This window comes from Diceros bicornis, chromosome 9 (genome assembly GCF_020826845.1).
Source record: "Diceros bicornis minor isolate mBicDic1 chromosome 9, mDicBic1.mat.cur, whole genome shotgun sequence".
Lineage (NCBI taxonomy): Eukaryota > Metazoa > Chordata > Mammalia > Perissodactyla > Rhinocerotidae > Diceros > Diceros bicornis.
Genome location: NC_080748.1, coordinates 23,653,841 through 23,672,020, shown reverse-complemented (window position 1 = coordinate 23,672,020; position 18,180 = coordinate 23,653,841). Strand labels below are relative to the sequence as shown.

Sequence of the window (18,180 nt, the reverse complement as noted above, 5' to 3'; positions counted from 1 at the left end):
TCTCTTCACGTGGGTTTGTCGGGAAATTGGCTGCAGCCACAGATCACACTGGGGAGCAGCAATTAGAGCCAGTCTGGGTCCTTTCACGCTCTCTTTGGGGCCATCTGTGAGTCAAAGGAGCTGAATTTCAGGTAGTTCCAGCCTTTATAAATAGCAGCTATAGACAGAAACTAAAGGATGATCTTTACTGCCATACACTGAATAAAGCCCCACTGGTTATCTTAGCCACCCCCACATGGAGATCGGATTCTGTGTCCGTTCACAGCATGGACACAAAGGCCACCAGCGTACATCTTGTGTATAGAGCCAATGTGTGTGCCTTATCATCTTAACAGTGCGTTATCTCTAGTGAAACTTTTAGGATGGATTCGGTGCTAAGGGGTGAGGATTAATAACACTGTGTTAGCAGAGACTTAGCGGGCCAGACAGGACAAAGGTAAACCGTTTTTTATGTGTAAATGGTACAAACGTGTTATATTAACAAAACTATCCACAGGGCCACAGGACAGAGGTCCATTTGATTGGTGTGATCCTAAGAATTCAGATGCTGCTCCACTCATCCTACCTTTCTTTTCTGACACTTAACACTGAAATTTAAATACGTCTCTGGAAACACCAGGGTATTTTTATTTCTCTTGCCATTCCTTTGTGTTGTGGGAATGCTGTGTGGGCAAAGCATGTTTGCCACCCTTTTCATGGCCCTGTGATTCTTCCTGGCATTCAGGATGGGGTGATGCAGGGCCTTGAGTCAGTGTAGAGTTTGAGAGGAAGGACCCTGGGTGGATCTAACGTGAAGAAGAGACAGCAGGGGGCCGGCCCCGTGGCTTAGCGGTTAAGTGCACACGCTCTGCTGCTGGCAGCCGGGGTTTGGAATCCCGGGCGCCAACCGACGCACCACTTCTCTGGCCATGCTGAGGCCGCGTCCCACATACAGCAACTAGAAGGATGTGCAGGTATGACATACAACTATCTACTGGGGCTTTGGGAGAAAAAAAATAAATAAAATTAAAAAAAAAAAAAAAAAGAGACAGCAGGTTTGGTGTGGTACAAAAGGGAAAATCATTGGGAGCCTATGTGTGAGAGGGAGTGAAGAAGCACTGGTTCCTTTGCAGCCACACCCAGCAAAATCCCCTGGATGTCTGGTTCTTAGATCTTCCAGGTTCTCTGACTGACCCATCTCTACTGTGTTCTTTGCCCCACATAACACTGCTCCTTTTTTGTTAAATTGTGGTAAAATACATATAAAATTTACCATTTTAACTGTTTTTAAGTGAACAATTTAATGGCATTAAGTACATTCATAATGTTATGCAACCATCACCACTGTTTATTTCCAGAACTTTTTCATTATCCCAAGTAGCATCTGTATCCATTAAACAATAATTCTCCATTGTCGCCTACCCCCACCCCTGGTATCCACTATTCTACTTTCTGTCTCTATGAATTTGCCTATACTAGGTGCCTATATAAGTGGACTCATACAATATTTGTCCTTTTGTGTCTTGGCTTATTTCACTTAGCATAATGTCTTCAAGGTTCATCCATGTTGTAGCCTGTGTCAGGATGTCGTTCCTTTTTATGTCTGAATAACATTCTATTATATGGATAAACCACATTTTGTTTGTCCATTCATCTAACCCTGCTCTTTTTTTTATCTAGAGCTGTTTTCATACTAGTGATTTACTTATATTGACATGAAGTACGTATGTCCAAATGTACTGGTCTGTTAGTACAAGAGGTTGCTGGGTTTTTTTTTTTGCCTACAACTTTATAATTATTTGCTTTGGCTATGTGAAATTAACTTTAAAAGTGCAGGCAGGTAATTATGAGGTATATGTACTTATCACCCAAATAGTCAGGATTAGATTTTTGGTTAAGAATAACCCAGCCTCGACACCCTGCTTTAGATGGGGAACTGGGAAATTTTAAATTATAAACAAAGAGAAAGACTCTCATACTGAAGAAAACACATTCAAGAGATCTGGGAAAGTGACTTAAGTCTCCTGGGCCACAGTATCCTCATCAGTGAAATATAGGAGATGACCTAGATGGAGGGTCAGCAAATTATGGGACAAATCTGTCCTGCCTGTTTTTTTTAAATAAAGTTTCATTGGAACACAGCTGTACTCCTGTGTTTACTCAGTGTCTATGGCTGCTTTTAACCTAAAATATTTACTCTCTGGCCCTTTTCAGAAAAAGATGAGCAACCCTTGACCTAGATGATTCTTCTCCAGTGTCCCTTTGGCTCTAAAATCTGTGATGCTGTGATATGCTAGGTGGCAGGAAGAGGAGCAAGGAAAGGATAAAGTCAAAAGGACACAGAAATGGAGTGTGATACACTGGTTCTTGACAAGGCTTGAATGTAGAAAAGCTTCTGTCCTGTCAGGTTTAACCCCTTTACTGTAATCTCTGACTCTGCATTCTTCCTGCCTTCCTGTCTTGCTGCAAGTGCCCACAGCTGGAGCTGTCTGGGGACAACTTTGATTGCATAAAAATCCTGTAGTCTTTCTCTTATGGAGCACATGCTTTGTTTGTGTAAAATCCCTCTAGGTATCAGCTGGAAAAACCTCCTTCCTTCAGTGGGAAATGTTGTTTCCCCATGGAGTATATCACTACTTCACCTTGCTGGGCTGCAGAAATTGTATGGAGGAAAATTGACCCTTTGTGCCCATTTGCTACCCTGGTCCTCTGCTCCAAGCATCCTGAAGATGGAGTCCATGCTCCATTTCCTCCCCACCTGGGCACATGTGTCCTGCACACATATCCCCCTCACTTACTGTCTCACACTATTTTATGATTAATGCTAGAATTTCTTCTTTATTAGGTTGTGAAGGGGAAGAAGACTAGCATCTACCCACTCTGGGTCTTTTCTATCTGGGCTACAAGTTAAATTGACATGAGACCGAATAGCAGGAGAAAATCAAACAAAGCTTTATAACATGTATACATGGGAGGGACCAGGGAAACTGAGTTTCTCAACAAATGGTGGAGGTTTTCACTTTAAATAGCATATTCAGGTAGACAAAGGAGGATGTTGCGAGTGGGGGAGTCAGCTATGGGAGATTAACAGAAAGCACAGTAATCAAAAGTGTGCAGATTTAAGTCCTCACCTTCCGCACTGATAAGAGTTTCTAGAAATAAAGTCATCCCCCCTTCTTCCTGGTACAGAGAGGGAGGTACCTTTACAAATGGAGATTTCTCTTACAAATGTAAATGTTTGGTCTTAGCAAGGACCCTCCCAGTCTATCGATAAAATAACCAAGGTAAAAAGACATATTTTGTGGTGGCCAATTCTGACCTCCCACAGTGGATTTAATTTGTAGGCTCTTTGCTTCATTGTCGGTGGTTGGCTGTGGTTGGTGGGAATGGGGTGAGGTTTTATATTAGACGGGATGCAGCCAGAGGGCAGGGACTTCAGATACCTCGCTGTGAGCTGGGCTCAGCAGAGCTACACATGCAAATGGAGTGGAAGAGCATGAATGAATATTTTCATGAGGAAAATTACAGAATAAAAATTGCCATTATGCAGATTTCTCATTTTGGGTACCATATAGTACCAACATATTTATTGAGTTCTTGCTCTTTATACTTACAAGTATAGAAGTCGCCCACTGATTTTATATATGTGTATGTGTGTGTATATATATAGTTAAATTTTTATGTTTGTTTAATTTTGATTTTGAAATGATTTCAGATTTATAGAAAAGTTGCAAAAATAGTACAAAGAGTTCTCGTATACTCTTTACCCAGATTCCCTTAATGTTAAATTTCATCATATTTGCTTTGTCATTCCTTAATTCCTTAAAATAACATTCTTTTACATAGCAGCACAATTGCCAAAATCAGGAAATTATCATTGATACAATACTTTCATCTAATCTACAGACCTTACATTGATATATTTTAAGTATAGAATTAGGCATCAGAGAGATGGCATTTATGTGTTTTTCTCGTGCTGGGTATTGCTCGTTCAGGACTTTATTTCTGCTTTATGGTTTTCTATTTGCAGAAAATAACAAACACAAAGTAGTATTTAAAATCTCCAGATGCTCAAAATTAAAAAAAAAAAAAAAGTCCAAATTTACACTCTGATGTTAGAACTTATTGAGATTCTAGGAAAGAAAGCATTAATAATAATAGTAGTAATAATAAGCAGCAACATCTTTTCTCCCTGATATACTACTGAACCTTATGTCAAGTCCGGCTACGGTCCTGGGCGTCCTCCCTTTCATGAATCTGAGCAGCCGTGCAAGTGTGAGACCTCGGACAGGTACTTTCTGGTAAATCCCTATATTGATGATGGTGAGCACTGTCCTTGGGGGACAGTCAATAGTACTTGGGCAAAACTCTTCTTTTCTCTTTCCCTCAGCTCCTCATCCTAAAGATGGAGCCAAAACATTTCTATGGGGGCAAGAAAGAAACAACAGAGCAAATTAAAATTATGGCTCTTTAGCAGGATTTTTGTGGGAATCCAGAAGACACATTTACACCTTTGAATAGAATAGAATTAGTTTGTAATTCCGGAAAGTCTTTTCCCCTACGATCTGAGCCCCATATAACATGCACTTATATTTGAGGATGGTGCTTGCCCAGCGGTCCTGCCCCTCCTGTGCTCCTCTGTAGCCCGCTCCTCACTCCCGCTCCACTACGGAGTCAACGTAGCTGCACTGGATGAAATTTGTAAGGCTGATCTATATTTTCCTATCAAAATGCACTGTAGCATATCTCCTTAGACATAGTGCCATTATGAGCTCTTTGCAGATCCATATCTTATCTTTTCCAGAGAATAAATCCCTGCACCCTGTGACGTGCATGGTCTTGGAGAATACTACTAATGCCATAGCTTGAGTGTGTCTGTCCTTAACAATGGACATGTCTGCATTTTATCTTCTGACTCTTTACATCCTCGTTACCTCTGTGGAGAACGTAGGGCAAACAAAGAAGCTGGGAGGATCTTTTAAGAAATTTCATGCCTCCTCTTTTTTGTTGAAGTGGCTCCAGTGCTCCAAGCTAGAACATCATACACTGAGGCATACGGTGTGTTTTGGGGAAAAGGTACCATTCAACTCCCAGGAGAGTTCAAATCCTGCCGTTCAATCTCCAAAGCTGGGAATGAAGGGGCAGGAGAGGTAGAAAGAGATAGTCAGCCTAGTTCATTAGAGTCAAGAGCTGCAGTTCTTGAGGAGAAATGCTGGGTCCATCCACTGTAGTCCTGCTCCAGAAGCTAAGGAGGCATGAAGATGGCCAACGCTTGCTGAAACATGCTGTACACAGACTCCGTGCTTAGGATTTGGGGGGTTCTACCATTACACATACCTCTGCACTACCTACTCTTTCAGGAAGTACTACTAATGGGGGGGGGGAGGCATTCCCGAGATCTGGTTGAGGACAGCACCTCCTGGAGCACCCCGCTAGGGGTACATAGAATACAATATAAATGGGGCCCTGAAGCTGTGTACAGGGCGGCCCTGTTCAGCAATGTGAGTTTTTACTTCTAGTAATAAACAGACAGAAACCAGCAAAGGAGCTTGAAACAGAGCCACTCCTCACAAACTTCCTTCCCTCAGCCTTTTTACGTCTACATTTTTTGCCCACCAACCAAGTCTGGATGTTCTTCTCTTCTCTTTTCAGACACATGAGGTATCATTTTGACTACTTGTTCCATTAAAAGTTTGAATTAAAGCTTTTGTATGTTTTAGGTCAAAGGTTTAAAACCTGTTTCTTATTTACTAGCAACACCTTTGTTCGGTAACTTCACAAAAGAACAAATGGAATTGGTCCCATGACAGATTCTTTTTGTTCTTGGTTTTCACGCATATGCAGACAAGATGGTCTGAATATGAAGAGGCATGAAGAAATTTATTCAAGAGGAGAAAGACCTATCAAACTTTTGTCCATGGTATTTAAGAGTACAAAAGTTTTTCTCTCTCCCCTGATCCTTTTACCTTTCTGCCTTTATTATCTGTACAGCAAAAAGGATGAAATTTAATATCCCTGCTGCTTCTCTACACAAACTTTGCATTTATATCTTAACATGTTGGAAATTTAAGGATATCACAGATGAAAGACATTCTGCCTTGGTAAATGAAGCCAGTTGACTTATTATATCTGGACTCGGGCACTTGTGGCCACAAGACTTGGAACTCAGTAGTGACCTCATGAGGAGTGAGGTAGGCTGGGAACCGATGGGGCTCAGGTTCAGATGCAGAGCACAGGAAGACTAGGCACACATGCAGGTTTGTGTTAGAGGCACCAGGCAGAGGACAGGACTACCTGAGTTACCACATTTTGTGCTGTGCTTAACAGTGCAACACTGTACACAGTGGGCAGTGCTGTGGCAGTCTCTGGGTAGGAGTGAGGACGGCATGGTGGTTCCGGCCAAACTGCTGAGGGTTCACAGGCAGATGGCCTAAGAGGGGAGCTAGAGTGTGCCCAAGACCTGGAGCCCTTCATCAGCGCGGCTCAGAGAGTCAGGGGCGGCTCAAAAACACCCAGTTGAGAGGGCATGTCCATAGCTGGGTTCTCACCTGGGAAGAATCAATTGTCTGAATTCATCAAGCAAATTTATTTATTTATTTATTTATTTATTTATTTTTTAAAGATTTTATTTATTTATTTTTCCCCCCAAAGCCCCAGTAGATAGTTGTATGTCACAGCTGCACATCCTTCTAGTTGCTGTATGTGGGACGCGGCCTCAGCATGGCCGGAGAAGCAGTGCATCAGTGCGTGCCCGGGATCTGAACCTGGGCTGCGAGCAGCAGAGCGCGCACACTTAACCACTAAGCCATGGGACCGGCCCCGCATCAAGCAAATTTATTGAACCCCACCTCCGCACATCCTCTAGAGGGGATGGGGTTGCCAAGAGTGTTCCAGTTTGGTTCCATTGGCACAAGAATTGGGGTCTGCAAGATGTAGGCCTTTAATATCTAGAACTGTGCAAGGTGGACACGGGGATGTGGAATCTTCTAAGAAGACTGGTAAGTTCAAAGGAGAAAAATATGTTTTATCTCTTCTTGGCATTTAAGTTCTAACAAAAGCAAGTGCTAGCTAACAAATGGGAAAAATACATTTGATATAGATCTTCCTAATACATTATCTGAGCACAGGAAAAAGTTCTGGAATCAGTTCGACCCAAGTTCAAATTCAAGCTTCACCATTTATTTGAGGTACTGGGCAAGTTACTTATCTTGCATGTAACTCAATGTCTTCATCCTCAAAATGGGAATAACGTTGGGAAACTATACACAGATTTGCTTCTCCAATTTCCTGAAAGCATCATAGGCAAAAATGATTAAAGGAGATGACACTTCTAAACTGTTTAGCACCTGGCTCACAGTCTATACGTGACAGCTATTATATAATTATTAATTTCAGATTTCTATGTTCAGAACAAGTAAAGTGTCTGATATCTATTCACACCATGAATGTGTGTGACTGTCTGCTGTGGGCAAGACATTGTACTGAGCACTGAGATCCAGAAGGGAAGCAGCCAGACACAATGACATATAGTAGGCTCTGAAACGTTAATGGAGTAAATGAATGTAAACTACAATGTCCTCAAAAGACAAAGCGATCACTGGAATTCCATTGTTATTTGTACTAGAGCTAGGTTCTTTATACCTTTTCTTCTGTCTCTTCTAGTATACCTTACTAACAAAAGCTGCACTAAAAACTAGTTTGAGCCAACTTAAAAAATCAGCCACACCTCTCCCACCCCATCTCCTCTCTGGGGCTGCCCTAGAATGCCACCATGGCATCTTCTTCCATTGACTTGGCAGGCGGCTGTGGTTTGCTGCTTTCTGTCCCATTAACCTCTATTTTATTGTCAAGAATAGTATTCTCGATTGTTGAAAGCAGCAATTTGCCAACCATGCGAGCTTGGAGTTCTGTGTGATGGAGCATTACAGAGAGCAAAAGGGAAAGTTTAAACAGATTTGCTTCTCTAATTTCCCGAAAGGATCACAGACAAAACTTGCACTCTGGTAAAATGCTTTCTGTTTGCATTATAATAACAAGCATTTATGGCCCAGACAGGGAAGAGAGAGGCCATGCAAGAATGGCCCCGCATTTCCTGGTTTCATTTAGTTCCATTACTACTCTTGGACTACCATGCGGTTTAAAACATGGAAACTTAAATGTCTGCTCTTTCCTAATAGCCTAATGTACTCAAAAAGACTTTTTTCTCCTACTATTGTAAAACATGGTGCTAATTTCTTATTATTGAGCATGTGGGTTTTAACAATGGAATCATGCACAGAGAGAAAAAAATCTACTTTTTGTTTTCCTTTAGAGAAGTTCAAGGTACAGTGTCCAGTCTGCATTGGAAAACCCACAGTCTTGTTTACTGCTGTGTCTCCGGCTCCTGTAACATTGCAACACATATAGTAGGTGCTCAAGATTTATTGATGAATGTCAAATACTTCACATTTCTATCCAACAGTACAGATGAAAAATTCTGAAGAGGAAGTTCTCAAGCTTCACTCTCTCAAACTCTGGCGGTGGTCACACCCAACCTCATCTCTCGCTTACACCCGAAGTGGCATCCATCTCTTTTGGGTTAACAAAACCCAAATCCGCCTGTGTTTCTCCATTGCATTCCCCATCCCTCTAGTGAAGGTACACTTTCCTGGCTTCCCACAGTCACGCTTGGCTAGCTCCTGCTCATCTGCCAGGTCTCAGCTTAAATTCCACTTCAAATTTAAGGCTCTCCTTCACTGACCACACTATGTAACATCCCTTGTGATTTGCTGTCTTAGCGTCCTGAATTTTATTTCTTCAAAGCACATATCACAATACTCATTATATAATTATCTGAATAATTATTGTATAATAACTTACTTCCTTGACTAGACAATAGCTCCTTGATAGCAGGAACTGGAACTGTTATCTAACTTGCTCCCAACTAGATCTCCAGCACCCAGTGATTCCTAGTCGGAATGGGCACTTAATAAATATTTGTTGAATCAATGAATGGATTGAGGAAGAAAGGAAGGGATGGAGCGAGAGAGGGAGGAAAGGAATCAATGAATCAAGAATCAGGGGTTGGGGGGCCAGCCAGATGGTGTAGTGGTTAAGTTCTCCAGCTTTGCTTCTGCGGCCCGGAGTTCACAGGTTCTGATCCCAGGTGTGGACCAACGCACCGGTTGTCAAGCCATGCGGTGGCGGCGTCCCATATGAGGTAGAGGAAGATGGGCATGGATGTTAGCCCACGGCCAATCTTCCTCAGCAAAAAGAGGAGGATTGGCAGATGTTAGCTCAGGACTAATCTTCCTCACACACAAAAAAAAAATTAAAAAAAAAAAAGAATCAAGGGTTGGATGACTTAGTGTTTCTTTAGATTTGCCTAAATCCTGTTGACACTTCTTGATCTTACTGGACTGATCTTGACCATTTCTTGCTTCTCAGAAGGGGTGTGTGTGTGTGTGTGTGTGTGTGTGTGTGTGTGTGGTGTATGCTTTTGTGTATTATTTTGAGGCTAGTTTGATGGGCTGGCTATATTTCTATATAATACAAAATACCAGAATAAATCCATATTGATTTCATAATTATTTATTTTATAAATTTCTTACTAAATGAAAGTCTTCATACCTGAAATAGAGGAATATTTTTATTTTATTTTATTTTTTAATTTATTTTTTTTGTGTGAGGAAGATCGGCTGACATCTGAGCTAACATCTGCCAATCCTCCTCTTTTTGCTGAGGAAGACTGGCCCTGGACTAACATCCATGCCCATCTTCCTCCACTTTATATGGAACACCGCCAAAGCATGGCTTGACAAGCGGTGCGTCGGTGTGCGCCCAGGATCCGGACTGGCGAACCCCGGGCCGCCACAGTGGAGCGCACGCACTTAACCGCTTGCGCCACCAGGCCAGGCCCCAGAATATTTTTCTTTTAAATCACACTAAACATTAGTTGCTCATGTTGGATCTTAGCCAGTTGTTGATTTTAAACCACAAAATATATAAATCACACACAAAAACTTGCATATATGTATAATTAGTGGCAACATTTTGTGACATCCTCAAACATTTTCTTCTACAACGGTACACTTTTTAAGTACCTTTATTTAGTTTCATTTTCATCTAATTAGCAGTTGGTCTAATGAGGTGACTACATGTTTTACGACACAAACAAGAAAGCCTCCAGAAACATAACAATTATTAGAAATGACACACACACACTTAACAAGACAGGGAGTTGGATTTGCCCCAGGAAGATGGTAAGGCAGGGAGAGGGTGAGACAGCTGGTGCTGAAGGCGCTACCCTGGCTCTGGGTCTTTCAGGGGATGGGGCAGGGCTTGGGTGAGTGGGGTGGTTAAGCCTCTGACAACTGAAGAAACTTCACAGACCCTTATTATGATAAAGAAAAGCAAGAAAGACTTTTGTTCATTTGCTCTTATCTTAAATTGGGTTCCCCAGAGCAGATCCTGAGATGAGGGTTCGTGTTCAAGTGATCAAGGAAATGTGCCAAGGAGAAACCAGTAAGGAAGTGGGAAAGCAAGGTAGTGAAAGAGGAAATATGAAGCAAGTATGCAATTTCAGGTGAGGTCCCAGCCTCAGCCTGAACTCACAGCAGCTCTGGAACATTCATCACACTGCAGAGTTTGTCCCACCCGGAGGCAAGAAAGCAGGCTTTCATAGTCCTTCTGCAGTCCACCATTGGCTACAGGTCATGCCATGGGGCACTTCAGCATTCTGAGAGTTGGGGCAAAGTGGCTCCATGCTCATGGGCCCTCTGAAGAGGGTTACTGTTAGGAGCAAAGAAGAATCAGAAGCTGAGATGAGAGCCCAGACCCAGCAAAGGGATCCAAAGCAATTGGGTAGAGCATCTACAGCATCTGCTACAGCAATCCTGCCAGTTAAGAGCCTCTAAAGTTTAAACTTCTGCTATTTTATTGACTTCCCTGGAGAAGAAAAAATTATACTCTCTCTCCTGGGTCCTCTGATAGTCAACCTTTTAGCAACTTTTTTTTTCATCTTATTTACCACACGTGGCTACTGTCACATATACTATTCTTAAAGAATTAGCCTCGCCAACTACTTTTTCTTGAGTAAGTGTCCAATAATTAATACAGAATTATAGACTCTGCTTTTCGTGTTAGGTCATGGAACTGTGTGTCGGCCAATACCTTGTTATTCGTGAACAGTTGGTTGTGTTCTGTGTTATGAGCCCTGTGCTGAATGGAACATAAATTTTGCTGACTTTTTGAAAGGTTCTAAACCACTTGTGCCATCTCTTAGCTACCTATTTATTCTGCCTTCTGGATTTATTTAATCCAACTAAAGAAAGTTCAAAATGGAGATTAATCCCAAGACTCACAGCCACATTAGCCTGTGGTTATCAGCAAATCTGGTCCATGACTCTGTTACCCTTGAAAAATGCTTATCTATCAGTATGAATGGAGGTCATTATGCCAGTGAGACCTACCCTGAGGTGGAGATGTGATCTTTCAGGATCTATTATCCTGTTAAATATAACACATTCTGTGAGGCTATAAATATATAGTTGGTTTGGGAACTTCTCTCCAAAAGTCCTGTGGAAAATAGAACTAGAGTTATTCTTAAAATAAAACCCCACATTTACTCAGCTTTTTAGGGACTGGCTGGCTGCCTACTTTGCTTCTTTTCTTTCTGTTTTTTCTTTTCCTTTGCCTTTCATTCCACATTTTTTTGTTGAGTGCCTACTAGGAGCCCAGCACTGTTGTAGGGGTACAATGGGGAACAAAATATACAAAGGTCTTACCTAATTGAAGCTTTCATTCTAGTGAGAGAATGAAATTACACACACCACACACACACATATACACACGGTATTTACAAACCATGGTTAAGTGCTACAAAGGTAATCAAGTGAGGTAAAGGGATAGAGTGACTTTGATGAGGCAGGTGGGTGGTGGGAGGAGATATCTTAACAGAGGTGCCATTTGAGAAGGAGCCAGCTCTCTAAGGATCTGGAAGTAGAACTTTCTGGGCGGAAGGAATCCTGAGTGTGAAGCACCCAAGGCAGCAACAAGGCTGATGTGGTCCAAAGAAGGCAGCCAGCGTGGCCGGAAAGAAGAGGGAAGGTGGTCATGAGGTCTGAGAGGTAGGTAGATGCCTGCTCTTTCAAGGCCTCATAGGCCTTTGGAAGGAGACTGGGATTTTGAGAATTCATTAGAGGATTTTAAGTAACAGAGTGACTTAACATGATTTATTTTTAAAAAGATAGCTGCCTACTTTGTTGTTGGTGATAGAAGCAGGGAGACAGGAAAGCAATGACAGCAGGTAAGACTGCTTGGGGGTGCTGCAGGCGTTTGAGAAGTGGTAGTACACAGGGTACCTTTTGGAGAGAGAGGCAAAGGACTTGCCTCTTACTAACAATAAGTCCTTGGGCAGGTGATTGAACTTTCCTTGGCCTTAGTTTTCCCATCTGAATGATGGGATGATACTCATGTGCCTACCACATTATGTTCTTATGAGGATTAAATGCATTAGAATTTACACCATGTAAATTACACTTTTCTAACAATTTGGAGCAAACAATAATCAATACATAAATCAATCAATGAATTGCTATTTTTAACTTATTATTATTGGATGTGGAAAGGGAGAAATCAAGGATGACACTGAGGTTGAGCCCTGAACAACATAGCCCGTTGTCTGTGTGCATAGGTAATGTCCTAGAGTACTTTGGAGATGTGGAAGCCCTTGATCTAATTTTGCCACCGTTGACTGACAAGCCGATGACTCATTTAACTTTGCCTCACCTCACCTTCTTATCTGTAAATAGGGCACATGCCAACTACCCCTCCAGTAAATTTCAGTGACGATATGGTCAAATTGCATGCTATACCTAACAGTCTTTGTGTTTCTCAATAGAGAAGTTATTAATGAGCAAGGTAAAAATGACTGATTTATAAAAAAAAAAGGGATATGGTTTTCAATCTATAGTTTATATGTTCAATGACTGTGAAATCCAAGTATCTTGGTGTATGTGTTTGTGTCTAATGTAATGTGTAAACAAGAACAAAAGCCAAGTGGGGGAATATAGTTTCTGTTGGAGCATTTTCCGATCAGATCACAAGACTAAAAGAGGGATTAAAATTGGAGCAGAAAAGACAAAATTCAGTGAGAGAGATAGAAACCTTTCTTAACATGCATGCAAAAAGAATAACTTGGGTGCTGTTAAAAAAAAAAAAAAAAGGATTAATGAATGCAGAAACCCATTCCACTCACTCAGATAGGATATTTGGGGTCAATGACTTCTTATTCTTAGAACCTGGAACCCAGGTTTAAATTCTGGCTCTAAAGGACGTCTTGGTTACTTCAAAGTTTTGGCGATTATGGATAAAGCTGCTATAGACATTGTGTGCAGATTTTTGTGTGGACATAAGATCTCAGCTCCTTTTGGTAAATATCAAGGAGTGCGATTGCAGGATTGTATGGTAAATGTATGTTTAGTTTTGTAAGAAACTGCCAAACTGTCTTCCAAAGTGACTGTAACATTTTGCATTTTCACCACCAGTGTATGAAAGTTCCTGTTGTTCCACATCCTCACCAGCATTTGGTGGTGTCAGTGTTCCAGATTTTGGCCATTCTAATGGATGTGTAGTGGTATCTCATTCTTGTTTTAATTTGCACTTCCCTGATGACATATGATATGGAGCATCTTTTCATATACTTATTTGCCATCTGTAAATCTTCTTTGTGAGGTGTCTGTTAAGGTTTTTGGTCTATTTTTCCATGAAGTTGTTTGTTTTCTTATTGTTGAGTTTTAAGAGTTTTTTTGTATATTTTGGATAACAGCCTTTTAGCAGACATGTCTTCTGCAAATATTTTCTCCCAGTCTGTGGCTTATCTTCTCATTCTCTTGACCCTGTCTTTCAGTTTTTTAATTTTAATGAAGTCTAACTTATCAATTAGTACTTGCATGGATTGTGTCTTTGGTGTTGTATCTAGAGTCATCACCAAAGCCAAGGTCATCTAGATTTTTTCGTAAGTTATCTTCTAGGAGATTTATAGTTTTATGTTTTATGTTTAGGTCTATGATCCATTTTAAGTTAATTTTTGTGAAGGGGGTAAGGTCTGTGTGTAGTTTCTTTCTTTCTTTCTTTCTCATGGATGTCCAGTTGTTCCGGCACCATTTGTTGAAGAGACTATCTTTGCTCCATTTATTACCTTTGCTCTTTTGTCAAAGATCAGTTGACTGTATTTATGCGGGTCTATTTCTGAGTGCTCTATTCTGTTCTCTTGATCTATCTGTCTGTTCTTTCACCAACACCACCGTCTTGATTACTGGCAATTTATGGTAAGTCTTGATGTCAGGTAGTGTCAGTCCTCTAACTTTGTTCTTCTCCTACAATACTGTGTTAGTTATTCTGGGTCTTTTTCCTCTCCATATAAACTTTAGAATCAGTTTATCAGTAGCCACAAGATAACTTGCTGGGATTTTGATTGGGATTGCATTGAGTCTATAGATCAAATTGGGAGGAACTGACTTCTTGACAATATTGAGTCTTCCTATCCATGAACGTAGAATATGTCTCCATTTATTTAGTTTTTTTATTTCAATCATCCAAATTTTGTAGTTTTCCTCATATAGATCCTGTATGTATTTTGTTAGATTTATACTTAATTATTTAATTTTGTGGGGTGATCGTGTAAATGGTATTGAGTTTTTAATTTCATATTCCACTTGTTCATTCCTGGTATATAAGAAGCAATTGACTTTTGTATATTAATCTTGTATCCTGCAACCTTGCTATAATTGCTTATTGGTTCCAGGAGTATTTTTGTGGATTGTTTCACATTTTCTACATAGATGATCATGTCATCTACAAACACAGACAGTTTTATTTCTTCCTTCCCAACCTCTATACCTTTTATTTCCTTTTCCTGCCTTCTTGCATTAGCTAAGGCCTCCAGTATGATGGTAAAAAGGAGTGGTGAGAGGGGACATCCGTGCCTTGCCCCTGATCTTAGTGGGAAGGTTCTGAGTTTCTTACCATTAAGTATGATATTAGCTGTAGGATTTTTATAGCTATTCTTTATCAAGTTGAGAAAGTTCCCCTCTATTCCTAGTTTACTGAGAGTTTTTATCATGAAGAGGTGTTGGATTTTGTCAAATACTTTTCTATTTGACAAATAGTATCTATTGATATGATCATGTTATTTTTCTTTTTTAATCTGTTGACATGAGGAATTATATTAATTGATTTTTGAATGTTGAACCAGAGAGATACTGGTCTGAGTTTTCTTTTCTTGTGATGTCTTTGTCTGGCTTTGGTATTCAGGTAATGCTGGCCTCATAGAATGTCATTGGTTTCTGCTCTAATTCTTATTATTTCTTTTCTTCTGCTTACTTTGAGTTTAATTTGCTCTTCTTTTTCTAGGTTTCTAAGGTAAAAACTTATTAATTTTAGATCTTTTTTATTTTCTAATATATGCATTCAGTGCTATAAATTTCCCTCTAAGCACTGTTTTTGCTACATCCCACAAATTTTGATAAGTTGTGTTTTCATTTTCATTTAATTCAAAATATTTTTAAATTTCTCTTGAGATTTCTTCTTTGGCTGATGTGTTATTTAGAAGTGTGTTGTTTAATCTCCACAAATTTGGGGATTTTCCAGTCATCTTTCTGTTATTGATTTCTAGTTTAATTCCATTGTGGTCTAAGAGCAGACATTGTATAATTTCTATTCTTTTAAATGCAGTGAGGTGTGTTTATGGCCCAGAATCTTGATGAATGTTTCATCTGATCTTGAGAAGAATGTGTATTCTATTGTTGTTGGATGAAGTTGTCTATAGATGTAAATTATATTCAGTTGATTGATGGTGGTGTTGAGTTCAACTGTGTCCTTACAGATTTTTTCTGCATGCCAGATCTGTGCTTTCTGATAGAGGGGTGTTGGAGTCTCCCTCTATGATAACGGATTCATCTATTTCTCCTTGAAGTCTGTCAGTTTTTGCTTCATGTAGTTTGATGCTTTGTTTTTAGGCACACACACACTAAGGATTATTATGTCTTCTTGGAGAATTGACTCCTTTATCATAATGTAATGCCCTTTGTTATCTCTGATAACTTCTTGCTTTGAAGTCTGCACTCTCTGAAATTAATATAGCTACTCTTGCTTTCTTTTATTAATTATATTTTTAGTATTGTGGGTGTGTTAGTGTTACTACTAATACTAATCCAACTCTGAGAGATTAGGATCCATTTGGACTCTTGTCATTATGTTCTTGTTTATATGATGCTTTAACTTAAAGATGAGTGCTGATCCCAGGAGAATCTGGGAGTTTTTCTTCTTCGGTTCAAATGGTAGAGTGTGAGTCATTTGGCAATTCCATGTAAATAGCAGTATTCACTTTAGTGTTATTCTTCAAATGGGTTTCTTTCTTAGAGTGACCTTTGCAGACAGACTGTATTTATTTGGAATTTTTCCTAAGGTACCTCATTATGCATGAGTTGGGGTGATTTAAATTAGAATTAATACCTTCATCTCTTCTATCCTGATTGCTGCCCTTCCTCCTTTTCTTCAGCTAGGGCTGTGGACGTTGGTGGAGGAGAATAGGTTTCTCTCTCAGCTAGCAGGCAGCGTAGGAGTTGAGGTCCTTCTGAAATGCACACAACCATTCTGGCTTTCTTCAGTCTCAAGATAGCTTTCAGCACGTATTATCATTCCCTTCGATTAAGTGCACCACATTGCTAATGGGTATTTCATTTTCACTTCTGTATACCAGAAACACATACACTGGGAGAAATAGCAGAGCCTCCTGCAAAGTCATCCTGATCTGTGCCTGCTTTCTCTCCCTTTCTTGTGTCCCTAGGTAAGTGTGAAATCGGCTGGGCCTACTACTGCACAGGAGCAGGTGCTGCCGCCGCCATGCTGCTGTGCACATGGCTGGCTTGCTTCTCTGGCAAGAAACAGAAGCAGTACCCATACTGAGATGGGGCCACCAAGAGCAAACAGAGGAGAAGATGGGCCGAAGGGGCTTGGAGGTACTGAAGCATCCAGCTACTTTCAAAAGGTGGAATAGTGGTTCTAATCCATACAATGCTAATGAAATGAATCCCAGTGGAATCAGAAACCTTATATACTATGGAAGGGTTGTGCACGATTTGTGAAAGAAAGAGAGAGCATGGAATGATAGAGAAAAATGGACCAAAGGCTAAAAATATTGCAGGGTGTTGGGTGTTTCTATTCCACAGAGTATTGTTAATGTAGAACACAAACACACACAAAACAAATTTATATATGCAAACAAGGGTTTTGTTTTTTTTTTAAAGATGAGGACTCAGAATCAAAGGGCTAGTAGAAACAGTATTATGTTGGGAAGCAGGGTAACCCGCAGATGTTCCCTGTAGGTCATGATGCTTCTGGAAGCACACGAGCACATACAGACATACACATCCACACACATGGCCCATGCACAAACATATGAGTTGTTGCACAGACTGTATGAGAGGTTTAGCGGTGCATTACTCCTCTGTTTTCTTTTTAATATACATTTAAAACACAGTATTATCACTTTATAAAGCATACATTAAACCTAATAAATGGACCAATAAGCCACTTTATCAGTATTTTATATATCCTGCATAAACTCTTTATGCCCTCAACGTGTTTTCAGTGTTTATGCAGAGCTTTAGAGTTAAGCCTTTGTATTTCAATATTATTCAAAAATATGCAATATTTCTCTGAGTAGCTTCTGCTATGATATTCTTACGAAGTAAAGGATCAAATTTCTGTCCACTGTAGGGGAGAATTCAGTTGAAGATATGTGAGTGATGGGAGACATTTTCCATTCATTAGATCTTGTTTTCTTTTGCCCATTATTGTACTGTGCTGTACCACATTTATTTCAATATTCATTTTGTAAAAAATAAAAAAAGTGCTATTTTGTTTGTATTTGAAAAGCTCTGTGAATAAATTCTCTCTTTGATCAATAGCTAAATGAGTCATAGAATGTTCATTCAGTTATTGGGTTTGCTTCTTTAAATTCCTAAATATAGCCTTTCAACTCCAACAGTCCTGTGAATTTCCCTTTTCTTGTTAAGGCCTCCCATTAATTCACTTGATAATCATCCAACCAGGCATTGTTCTAGGCACACGAGGTATCAAAGGTGAATAAGACATAGTTCCTGCTTTCAACTTGAATTCTTTAAGACCAGAATTCTAACTTCCTGTTCATTGCACTTC

The 18,180-nt window shown here is 40.1% G+C and overlaps 1 protein-coding gene across 3 annotated transcripts in view; it reads left to right on the top strand.

The window, feature by feature from the left end:
- The window catches only part of LHFPL6 (LHFPL tetraspan subfamily member 6), a 278,027-nt gene extending 260,098 nt beyond the window's left edge, over positions 1-17,929 (top strand). For all 3 annotated transcript variants that reach the window (XM_058548069.1, XM_058548067.1, XM_058548068.1), the window contains one exon: positions 16,808-17,929. In XM_058548069.1, the coding sequence (XP_058404052.1) occupies positions 16,808-16,926 (119 nt within the window). In that variant the 3' untranslated portion in view covers positions 16,927-17,929. The remainder of the gene's footprint in view (positions 1-16,807) is intronic.
- The last annotated feature ends 251 nt before the right edge of the window (positions 17,930-18,180 follow it).